The following is a 13,039-nucleotide window of genomic DNA, read 5'->3' as shown; positions in this document are numbered from 1 at the left end:
AGCCCTGGAGCCAGCTACATGCAGCTCTGCCCGTTCTGTACTAAGAATCGGCAAATAAATTTAGGCTGGCACTTTTAAATGACTACTGGGCCAAGAACATGGAATACCATGACTACAAATGTAAGTCTGGGCAGCACACATTTTAAATCCGTTCCCACAGTGGTACATGCTGCAGTAAATGTTTGTGTATTCATATATTTCTGTATGTAAGTGTGTGTATATATGCGTGTGTGTGTTTGTATATAGATATAGAGAGAGATCAAATATCTCTCTCTATATCTATCTATCTATCTTAGACCAGTGCTTAAACGAGAAATAATAATCCTCAGTATAAAGTCCCAAAAGTGCATATCGTACCAAATTAATCCTGGAATGTCTAGTTAAAACACAAGAACACTCATGGTGGTATAATTAGAACCACAAATAATTGTGGAAAAGTGTAATTAAAAAAAAAAAAAAAAACACCGGTGTCCATCCTTCGAACTTTGGAAACGGAAAGATGTTCGTTTTCTCAATGATCTCACTAAAGACACTACTTTTCCCTCATTCGATGACTTAAAAACAAAGTTTAACATTCCCAACACCCTTTTTTTTTTTCCAATATCTACAACTATGAAATTTTCTTTCTACCACTAAATTAACTTTAAGTATCAGGCTGTTGACCTTTTTTGAGTGGCTTTCCCTCGGGCGGTCCTCTACCAAAGGTCTCATATTACTACTAAATCGGGAACTCAGAATCCCTGATATGGACGGTCAAGGTGCTCATGAACGGGCTTGGGAGGAAGACATGGGAGGACCCGAAGATTGCGAGGAAATAAGAGCCAGCACAGCCTCTAGTTCAATTTGTGTAAAATTGAAAGAAAACGCATATAAGCTTCTTTATCGATGGTACTTTGGTCCCAACCAAATGACAAAAAATCTTCCTGGACTCGTACAGCACATGCCGTAGAGAAAGTATGACGCAAGGATCCTTCCTCCATATATGGTGGAAATGTCCCAAGCTTCTCCCCCATTCTGGACGGAACTTAGGAACTTTGCGTCACAGCTGCTGCAAATTGACATCCCCTTCTGCTGTAGGTTTTTCCTTCTCCCTCTTGGGATTCCATCGCTACCAAACATCAAATGAAGATGTTTCGTCACATAGTTTTTGCAGCCCTGTGTCAAATCGCCACTGATTGCAAACGGCCCGCTGCGCCAACCATGCAAACAATTACTAGCAGAATATGGTAATATGGTACTCGTATAAAATGGAATATGACATGTATTATTCGCAGTACTTCTAGATCATTTAATAAAGTGTGGGCGCCGTGCATGTCATACTTTCAAATTCCCTTTGTCACATGACTTTTCAACAGCATTCCTCTTGGATCCTCTCCTCTACCCTTTACCTCACCTTTCCCACGTCTCCCTCCCTTTTTTTCGTTCTTTTGCTCTGCTGTCTTTCCTTTTTACCTTATGGCGGCCTGCCACACCGCCCCCTGTCCTGTCCACTTACTGCTGTCTAACTTTCTTTTGTTGCTTCTCCCTTCTATATTTATTATAAAATTAGGTCAACACCTTGATTTTTCATTTTTTCTGATGGACGCTAATTGTTTTATCTCCTGAATAAGTCTATTGTAACACAATGCGTCCTTGACTGATGTTTAATGTTGACCTTTGCGAAAATAAAATCTTTAAAAAAACCAAACAAATCTATGTACTAGATGCAATGCAGTAAAGACTAAACTCTAGTGGTTACTCTAGCCAGATTATCTTATTCTGCTGCCCACCTGGCCTTTACTTTCTCAACAGTTTATTTGTGACTGCAAGTGTAAACTGCGCAGTATTTGTAAGAGGGTATATACTTTAAATTGAAGAGCAAGCCTAAAAGCAAAACTATAGAGAGAGAATTATTTGGAGCTGCAATGGAGTATTACTTTATAACCAAGGTATGAACAGCATTGAGTCAGCCACTGTAAATAAGCCATAAACTCAACAGCTATTTCAATGATGGATCTCACCTGTTCAAGATATGGACCAATAGCTTGAGCAGTGTAAGGCTGAAGCTGCCCTGTGAATGGACGGTTATTTTCACTCAGCCTTCGTTTTGCGTAACCCTGTTTTGTGTCCAGCAGTTCAGCGATAGCTGTTGATATATTTATTTTAAATTCTGTATTGATATAAACAGATTTGATCAGTATTGTCTGTTTTGGTGGCATATATGGTACTATTTTTAAGCCAATTTCAACTAAATAATTACCAAATTGGCCATTTAAATCACTAATATGTATTGTCAGCTTTACAGTGTGTACCCAGACTGCGTCAGATAAGGTTTTGGGTTGCTGATAGGAGCATGAAGCAATCTTTTGTCAAAGTATCCACCTGAATCCTTACATATGTTTTTCGTGACTCGGCTGAAAGCCGCGCTGCGTGACTTTCGGCCACGTCACAAGAGTGCCAGGCAGCAAGGGTCACTGCCTGTCGGTCGGCTCATCACAGCGAGTAGTGAGTTCCTGGTGCCTTGCGGAAGGGTATTTTTTGGCTGGGCAGAGCGCCTGGCAAATAAAGCATGGGGAGAACACTGGTTAAATCCTGCTTCATAGATATAAATGGCTTTCTTTTAAATGGGTATATTGCTTTTGTACTACATTCTGAGGGAAAAGCTAATTACATAAAGGTCATCTTAACAACAGTATTGTTTTATCACAGACCCACTGACTGTGTTTTAATACTAAGGGGCACAATGTGTTTTTTGCAGGAAGAGTGTGTTTCGGTGCAGTCTTCAGAAGGCAATCCACAAATACAGCCTCCTCAGCAGAGAATTCAGCCTCAGCAAAGGCCACAATTTCAACAGCGTGTTCAACAGAAAACAGGACCTGTAAGGAAAGTAACATTGGGAAAAGGAAGTGTTCAGCAACATCAGCAGTATCAACAGCAGTATCAAGTCAAACCCCGTCCACAGCAATCTATGACAGAGTCCACAGTCCCCTATGTGGTAAACAGCATCCAAGGACAGCACCCACCAACTAAGGTACATTACCATTCTGTTTAGTGACGCAGAATCGCATTCTGTATCTGCATTGTTTTCCAGACTCTGTAGAGCTGTTCATCTGTTGATATGTAAGAACTGATAAAGGACAAACTAACTTTGCACGCTGTATTGTTGGCAGGTCATTATGCGAGGGAGAGGGAGAGGCAGAGGAGTAGGTGGACAGATGGGCCGAGGACGCCTGATGCCTAATAAACAGAACCTTCGCGTTGTGGAGTGCAAGCCTCAGCCTTGTGTAGTGTCAGTTGAAGGGCTTTCTTCATCAACCACTGATCACCAATTGAGAAACTTGCTGATGTCAGTAGGACCAATTCAGGTAGGTCACCCTTGGAGACAGCCTTAGATCTCCACCCTGAAATTTAAACCTTTAAATTGTAGCAGCACTGAATTATTTCAACAACAAGGTTAACAGTAGCCTGTGGTAATATAGAGGAAGTATAATGTAATCCTTTTTCTGAAGCACTTGCAGGAGCCAGGAGCGTCTTGGTCAGTGTTATCCAACATTAAACCGATAGCCCATTGTTTCGTAAACTCTCTGGTTGCTGATATGTAGCAATAGGAACATTGCTTCATTGACAGGCCTGGAGTGCCATCATGTTTTTTTTTATCCACAACTGCATCTGAGTTAACTGCATACGATATGCTAGTTTTATATATACAATATTAGGGCATTTATAGAGAACTGTGCAAAGGAAAAACGCATTTTGAGAGATCCTATCTGTATCTTTTTGTTGCATTGTCACTTTGTGAAATAATTTGGACACTGTTTTCTGATGTCAAGTATTTTCCCTATTATCTCCAGCTTTACAGGTCTGGAGTGAATACCATCCCTAAAGTGTCTTTTGAACTTTAGATTTGACATTTGGCTAATAACAGTTGTTGCTCAAATTTTGGACAATTAGGCGTTTCAGGTCTTACAAAACTGACAATTTGTTATTACAGAAATCTTGATTTTTATTGTGAGGGAGGTGGGGTGAGGCTGCGTACTCATGGGTTAAACATTCAGGTTTTACTAGATTTTACAAGCTACTTTTCAAGGCCTACTTGTAGGTTTTCTCAGACCTTCCATTGGGAATTGGGATTATGTGAATGAAGTTAGGTTTGCTTTATTTTTAAACGCTATTCTAAAAAGGTCTGTTTCAAGTGGCAGATGTATGTTGTATTACAATTCTTTGATAGAGATGGATCTATACATGTGTGTTTATATTACCTATGACTATGCAGTACTTGTTAAATACCAAAACCCCCAAAAACTGATTATTTAAGAGCGTATAGGGTAAACTATCACACATTTTATTTGGTAAACAGTATATTCAGTGAAAAGACATTTTATAGTGCGTGTAATTTTCTAGTGGATTGTTTGATTCGTTCACTGTGTGAGTGCAAGTAGTGACAGAATGATTTGTATTTGTTGATGATGATGGGTGATGTGGGCTTTGTAAAGCTGGGTACACACTACAGAAATTTCGACCAACTTTTTATGCCGAGCAATTTTACATGCGACCGATGGTCCGATCGCTCGGTCCATGGACTGCATACACACTAGCCTTGTTTAGGACGATAAAGGGAAGAGCGGATGTCCCTTTAGCGACTTTTTACAGCCATGTTGTCGTGAGCAATGACTGTAATTTCGTACTCACTGTTGTGGATCAGTCGGAAGTTTATACACACTACACAGCGGAAACTAGATTGGAACGAAAATATTAAACGGTACAACCAACCAAATGAGGCGATAATCGTCCATTTGGGCAGACTTTCGACCATCGTGTCACTGTACACACTGACCCGACTTTTGAACGAGCGGTCGTATGTCGGCTGTTTGAGCCGATTATTGGACGAAAACGGTGTAGTGTGTACCCAGCTTTAGTATAGGTTGTGAGTTTGAGTTTAACTCCTATGTAAATAGTGTAGGTATTTCAAGGATAGGGAGGACCTTTATGTATTGCACAATAGAATAGAAAGCCAACAATTGGATGGGTTGCAATGAGTCTTATCGGGTTGCAGTTTTTGTAACCATATTTTAATTTGACTGAAGTGTTAGGATACTTCAAAGATCGGTGAGCGGTTTCAGACATGGAGGCAGTAGAGCATAGTAGTCTGAATAAGCTCTTTTGAAATGGAAAGAAATATGAAGATAAATGTTACAGGGATTAAAGATGGTGCCGTTATGGGGTGAATGTGCTGTGATAATTAGAGTGAGGAATGCCAATGAGTGCCTACGGAATATGTTGGCGCTATATAAATGATGATGAGTGTTATATGAAGGAATTGCTGTATTATCCATGTAATGGGTAAGATATAGGAAGTGTCATAAGCATTTGTGATGTCACGGCCAGTTTGGCTATATGAATGGTCTACTTGCATGACCTAGACAAATAGCTTGAATCACCTGGGCCCTTGCATTAGGATTGGCTAACTACATACACAGCCAATGCAATAACCAGGCAGCCAGAGGCAGAATGTTCATTTCTGACCCACACCCTGGGCAATCTCTAGCCACCACTGTTTTATCCTTGAAACATCATTTTTAAAAATCTGTTTTAACAACTGCACTTTTAATTGTGAGGAGTTAAAAACATAACTGAGGAGAAGTGACCTGTAATAGTTTATCCAGATATAGATTGTCCACCTTCAGATAATTTGAATTGATCAGCGTGTACATTTCCTTCTCCAAGTTTGTTTTGTTTTTTAATGAACATTTTACTTTTTCTTTTTAGATTCCTTATGTGCTTTTCAGCTACATCTTTTTATCCCCAAGTAAGAGCTGGCACCTAGCCATTCTTGTACCCCAGGCACCTTTTATTGTTCCTTATCTGAACACTTCCTCCACCCCCACATGATTCTCCCGCAAACCATGGCTGAGCTGACCTCCCTTAAATGAGATCCTTTGTTTCCTCTCCCTCTAAAGCTAGGTATACAATACAGAACAATTCTCCCTATGCAATATCTTAACGATATTACCAACGACTGACAGTCCCAATCAGCATGCTGATTCATGTGTATACACTTTTTACACAATTTACCTTCAGATCTGTGCTCTTCATCCGTCCTAACTATCTGCTGAAAAGATTGTGACTCTGTAAGCTCTCTGGAGATGTGCCTACACACTGCAGAATTTGCCCAACATTGTTCAATCGATTTTTAATCCGGTTATAAAACCAAATGAAACGATACGATGTGCTTTGGTACGATTAAAATATGATCGTGGGAGCATACACACTAATGCGATATCAGACCAAACAGTTGTTTATCATGCGATTGGCGCAATAATGGGGTGAAAAACCTGTTTTTGTACCCAGCTTTATACATCCCATCTGCTTCATTTGCAGTTCACAGCAATCAAATCCCAAATTTAAACTTGTATTTTGACCAAGCTTATGTAAGCTCATGTTACTTTCATAAACTTATCAATACTGCATTGAGCAGGAAGAAGGGGATTACACCATCATTCTGTGTTTCCTTTTTGTCATGGGAGTAAAAGGGAAGTCAAAAAGTGGTGTTATAAAAAGTTCCAAACTAATTGCAGAAAATAAACTGGTAAAGGATATGATCTAGTCCAGTGTTTAGTTGTGTTACTGTCACTGTAAACATGGTGCTAACAATCAGGTTGGCATCAGTGAACACCTTCTTAGAAGCATATGTTCATCAATAACCTATTCTTCAGGACCATGGCCACATACTGCTTAGAGGAATAATCCATCTAAAGCTAAAAAAATTAACAGTAAGATTACATTTTTTATATTAACTCATTTAACTCTTTAAAGTGAGACTATTTGTAGTATGTTACTGTAGATACTAATTTAAATACCTTTACATATACGTTCCTGTGGCACTATAGCACAACCCGGTGGCTACAGTTGGATTTGGGGAAGCTCCATTTAATCAATTTAAGATTGATTGGATGTTATAATATGAATGACCATCATACTTAGTTACTTTGTAATATTTGTCATTACCAGCAATGTCTGTCCCATATAAAAAAAATGTGTTTTTTGCCTGTTTACATGCGTGTGTGTTTATCGCTCAAAGTGTAGACTTTTCTTCTGTTTTTCAGTGATCGCCTTGAGAGGCAAAAGCTGCTAGTACATATGTATTATCACTTAATCACTTTGAAGACCATTAATACTGCAAATGTTACATGGGTCTTGGATTGTGGTTTTCTCTGTCATGGAAATGTGTTGCCATGCTGTGCCTGACCAAAGTCCAGCCAGTAGCCTGTATTAGCCGCAAATAAGAAAATGAACTTGTCTGTTCTACTTAGTGATGCAACATTTTACTGTTACGGCTGGGGTTTTAGGAACACAGTACATAACTGTCCCTCAGTTCTAATTGTTCCAGGGGCAGGGTAATAATTCCATTTCAAGAGAACAAACAGGGATCATTGCCCTCTATTGCATGCAAACTCTCCTCTGCTCTTTAAATATCAGTGTCCTGAAAATAGATAGAATCTGTTTTACTTTTCATAGTGTTTAAACCAGTAATCCCATGAAAGAATGTTTTATTTTAATATCACTGTGACAGGCTATAAGAGGAACGGTTGCATATGCCGTTTCCTTTGTCTTTTTTATCTTCAAGTTTCTAGTAATGATTTACAATTCTGGTTTACCATGGCAACCAGTGATGTAGGGAGCAGAGTGGCTTTGGAACACCCCTCTGAGCTCAGTCTGTACTGTAACACTCCTCCTCCCCCCTTCTGTCGCATGACATACTGAGTGTATGTGAGCATTTGTCTGTTTGGCAAACATTTTTGTTTGCTAAAAAGAAATATTTTGAAATGGAGATAATGATTTGTAGCTAAGAATCCTGAATATCCTATGCATGCTTAAAGGGAATTTAACTTGCTACTATGTCACCCCCTTAGTAACGAGTGTACTTTACCTGTGGCAGATGCACATATGTAAATGTGCTTTCTACAAAACACCCTGTATTAACATGTGTAAGAATTAACTGTTTTTTTATGTACAGCAGATAATGAATGCCTCAGATTTATACTTTATGCACATGCCCAGCAACTGCACATCTGGTTTGTTTTAATGGCCTTAATAAATAATATAGTTATAATTACATTGAAGTTTTTTGTAGTCCTGCTTGAAATGCCATAAATATTTGATAGCTGTACCCGTTTCCATGTAACCCCCTCTGCACATGAATATTTGTATTCCCCCAACATCTGTCTGTTACTGAATAGTGATTTGTTTTGTGTTGGAATTCTATTGTTCTTGGCCAACTTGCAATGGAGGCTGCTCTTGTAATTTAAATTTGTGTACTTTCATAGCACGTGTTTTTGGAACCCCAAAGACAGATTACCATGATGTAAGTTATCTGATCCTTGCAATTATGGCTGTTCCTATCATAATTTGTCTGAACTTGAATCTGCAAAGTAGTTTGTGTAAATTAACCCTCTCAATAGCCATGTATTTTTATTTATTTTTTTAGTATCTACATTGTCAAATTTCACTTTTTGTGCGCTGATTTAATTGGGGAAAAGTGCTCCATGCAAAACTTTGCATTTAAAATCTCCTGCACACACCTGCTCTGATCCACCTTAGGCAGAAGGCTCTTCTTTATACATAGTTACAAGAGTGTGTTTAATGTTGGAAAGTTGGCTTGGAGTACAGATGAGTAAGGTATATGAGCCGTTTTCATTTTTGGATGTTACTGTAAAACACTCAGCCAATTGCAGGAAGTCCTCATATGTCTAGCACTAGTGAGGTGGGTTATAATTTGCACACGAAAGCTGAAATATATTTTAATTACTATCTCTTTCCCATCTTTGTTTTCATCATGCAGAGCCATAAATAGTTTGTTTTTTTAGAAGAATTCAGATTTTTTTTGATCTCGAGGCATTGGTTATATCTATAGTGCATTTTTCTAAAAACTACTTTGCAGTTATGGAACAGGTTTCATATATTAATACATCTGACTTGCTCTGTGTGGGAAGTGTATCATTTCTGTTATGTAGAACCTGTTCAGGCTGATACGCTAGTCTAAATATTAACTGGTGAACAATATACACGTATAATGTTTTAACTTATAGTGGATCATATCATTCCTCCTTTGCTGAAATGGATTTTAGTTCTTATGTTTGGTATTACATGGTATTTGTATATACCAGCACAGATTTTTTAATTTACTGTAGCTATTTATTGCACATGTCTAGAAATGACTGTATATTTAGTCATTTTGTTTTACTTCAAAGGTTCTTCAATTTTGATTATTTTTGAATAAGTATATTGTGTCTCTATAAGAGCTAAGTTATGCAACGTTAAAAACCAGAGCACCTTATTTGTAAATACGTTCGTGGACATTATGTACTTATATCATTTAAACTGCAGTTTCACTGGCAGCCTCATTGGAAAGTGTATATTTGTCCCTGTTGTGGTCAGCAGACTTTAATAATTCCCTGGTATAATGTAGTTTCCTCTCAATTTTTTCAGGATGTCATAACAAATTTGGTTTGACATGCTGGAGTCATATAATCCACTATATGTGTGAAATTATAGTTTCGTTCTGATTACTCATCTGCTGGTAGATTGCGCTGCTGTATTTTAGCTCAGAACCCTTCAGCCCAGTTTCCCAGGAAAACAGGATGGCTCTCCCAAACTTCCCTTTAAATAAAGCTGTTTGGCATCAATTTACCTGATGCGAGCTGAAATGATATGTTTGAACCACACACAGAGCTAGTTAGCATGTAATTGCTGGATATTACAAATCTAATAATTAAAATGTGTGTTGACATCTTACCTAATGGGGTAATGGAGGAGGTCAGTGCTGTGCTCTTTCACACCAGCCATAAGTATCTGGAGTCAAAAGTAACTTAAGTACTTTGTCTTCCTAGAATGATTTGGAAGGAAATGTCAAATGAGTTGGACAGCAATTACTTTGATATTAATGTGTTTGGATTGATTGGCATGAAGCATATTGTAATTAATTTGTCAGAAATCTGCAGCAATAGTGACTGATTATTTATGATTTATAATACTCAACAGAGAGAAAGCAAAATAGTACATATTGTACTTCCTAAGTACAACAGTAGTAAAGGAAACGATGCACTCTAGTAAAATGGCATCATTTTATACAACTATATAGTAACTATTAAATTAATCAGATTTTAATACTGTTCTAACTCATTTCACCTCTCCTTAGAATCGTTTTCACTCTACATCACAGAAGTTGCAGGTGTCCCTGGTTTCTTCTTTACCAACATAAAGCAGTTCTCATCACCAGACAGGGATATATTTTTTAATAGTGTATCAAAGGCACACCAACCATCCTTTTTCATTTTTAAACCAGTTTAAGTGTGTGTGGTGTGTAATATCATAGATATAGATATAGATCTATATATAGAGATATATAGAGATATATAGATATATGGGGCAGAGATTCCTTACTATAATCAGCGGAAATGTGTGCAGCCGAACATTGATGATACCCACACTTCGCTCTGAATTGAATCTGCCCCATAAAGTTGGTGTATATAGTGCACATTTGTATGTGTATATGTATATGTATGTGTGTGTGTTTATATGTACACCAGGAAAAGGGTGAGCCAACAGAAATCTATGCTGAATAAAGAAGGGAGTAAAGCAAAGAACAATTATAGCCTAAAATATTGACACCTTGGAAAGGAGTCACCCATCCCCACACATATTAACCTGATAGGTTACAATACTTCTTTATTTATACAGCCATGTAGAAGCTGCTGATGTCCATGCAGTATCCTTTGATGGACTTAAGTCTACGGAGCATGTCCTCAGTTTTGATTTCCTAAGACTTTTACAAATGTGTATATAATAACTCTTTTATAAGGCTGTGCGTACTTTAGGTTATTGTGCCTTTGATATGCGTATTACACATACAACTTTGCATAGAAATGTTTTCTTCTGCATGGTTCCTCTCTCTCTGTGTAAATGAATATTCATATAATTCAGTAACACTTTTCTTCTTTTTTTTAAAAAAAAAAAAAAAAAAAAGCTGGAACCCCTAGTATCACTGTACCATTTTTCTGGGACAAAAATAGATTGTGGATCACATCTGACAATCATGGCCCCCAGAACAATTTACTAAGATGGATTGTCTTATGATGACTCTTCCACTCTTCAAAATACTGAGCCATTCCAATTGTAGTTTCACAAACCCTCACATGGCTCAAGTGAGAGAGGAATCTGCAGTTATACAGCTGTGTGCTGTACATTCTAGTTCTTATCCGTATAATTGTGTCCAGTTTAGCCAGCCAGATACGCTTATTTTACACAGGAACAAGAATACCTGCCTTTAGTTCTTTTCAGTGCCTATTTAAAAAGAAAAGTATCACTTGTCAAGCTTGGATATTCTTTGAGCTGTGATCTTCTCTTGCTGCCATCTGTCTGGGTTTCCGGTTTATTTTTATTTTACCATTTATTTTACATCATTCAGTCAGAGCCTAAGTCATGCATAACTGGTAGCAAATTATCAGATATCCTGTACATAGGGCAATCCGGCTGAGTGACCATATCCATTAGAGTTAACCATACACATACATACCCACATGTCACCACATCTGAAGGATCCAGCTCTTTGGCCAAGGTTCGGACCGGGTATCATCAGTGTGGTCGCACTCCATGTGCACGATCAAATCCATCCGATTCCATTTAAGTCCAGCCTAAGAGATCTGATAGATTCCAGTTATATGTTGATCAAAGTCAACTGTCTTTTTGGACGTGAACACTGGGATTTGCAGCCAATTCGGTATAAAATGGCCAAATTGTCTGGCAAAAATTTTGACATGTACAGAAACCTTTACGGAAGCAGCACAAGGTTGGTGGGTTCGGTTCCTATCGGCCACATTCTCTTTGGCATCTTCACACGCATTCTGCTTGTTGTGATTTGGACTACCCATTCTTCCTGGTTGAGGTTAACTACACAATTGCTTCATTAGTTTACTGTTTGTTAATCCTTACACTTTTCTGATTTATCCTCAACTTGCCATCACCTTGTCTACCTTTTTTTTAATTTTTAATTTTTTTTTTCTCTTGTTTTTTTTAAATCTTTAATTGCTGACGGATACAAATTTCAAAACACATACTTCCCCTTTATAAATGTTCCTTTAATGCTAACGGAGGAGTGTTGCGCACCAATGGTGAAAAATATAGTAAAACATAGCACATCTGTTTTATTTAATCCTACAATTGATCAATCTGTTTTTGTGACTTTGACAGGAATGATGAACTTAACGCATATGGAGAGTCCCCAGACTTAGCCTGCACCTGTAAGACAAATGTTTTTGTGAGGATAAGTTATTAGATTTCTTTTGGAAAGGAAAAAAATAAAGCACAGTTAACCATTCAACTATTACTCTTTCTTTTTTCTATTTTTTTATACTGTTCTGCATTTTTTGTTTAATATTGTTTCTTGATATCTACTAGAGTACAACCCAGAGCAATTTTCCCTATAGACAGCCAGGGAATAGGCCATCCTTTGCTAAATGCCACTTGTTTTTGGGCATACCTATACAAGGTAAGAGAATTCTTTTTCCACGGGCTGGTGAGATTAGTTATTTGACTGTATAGCTGTCGCCATCACTGCAATGGTAAAAGCAGCTGCCTTTTACAGATTCTGGTGTCATTGTAGCCAAAACTGATAGTTTTACTATAAACGCCATTATCTTTCTACACAGAACAGCTAACATGCTTAAGCCATTTACAGAATAATGAACCTGTTGGAAGCGGTGTTCATTTTTTTTTATTTTTTTTTTATGCTAGGCCAATGATGATAAATTTGATTTGTCTCATGTAGCTTCTTTTGATGTGTAATATTCTGCTGAATGATTAAGCATATACACTGTTTAACTGGTTCTTGTATTACTGTAATGTTTACTTAACAAAAGTTAATAATACAACATATTTAACATGTTGTAAACAGTTTCAGTTGTATAATAAATGTTCATGCAAAACAAATCTCGGGTGTTTTTCATTATTATAAACAAGTTTTTTTTCATTTTGTTTATTCTTTCTATTTTTTATTACTGCTACT

General features: G+C 37.7%; 1 protein-coding gene across 4 annotated transcripts in view; it reads left to right on the top strand.

Annotated features, from left to right (window-relative positions):
- Positions 1–13,039, top strand: part of RBM33 (RNA binding motif protein 33) — a 90,060-nt gene that overhangs the window by 66,017 nt on the left and 11,004 nt on the right. For 3 of the 4 annotated variants that reach the window (XM_075212125.1, XM_075212124.1, XM_075212128.1), the window contains exons 16-17: positions 2,738–3,010; positions 3,150–3,344. In XM_075212125.1, coding sequence (XP_075068226.1) covers positions 2,738–3,010; positions 3,150–3,344 — 468 coding nt within the window. Of the gene's footprint in view, positions 1–2,737; positions 3,011–3,149; positions 3,345–8,303; positions 8,342–12,225; positions 12,863–13,039 lie in introns of those variants that run through there. The other variant, XM_075212127.1, reaches the window with a different exon arrangement.

The sequence above is a fragment of the Mixophyes fleayi genome, chromosome 5 (assembly GCF_038048845.1).
Source record: "Mixophyes fleayi isolate aMixFle1 chromosome 5, aMixFle1.hap1, whole genome shotgun sequence".
NCBI lineage: Eukaryota > Metazoa > Chordata > Amphibia > Anura > Limnodynastidae > Mixophyes > Mixophyes fleayi.
This window is presented reverse-complemented; position numbering and strand designations above follow the sequence as displayed.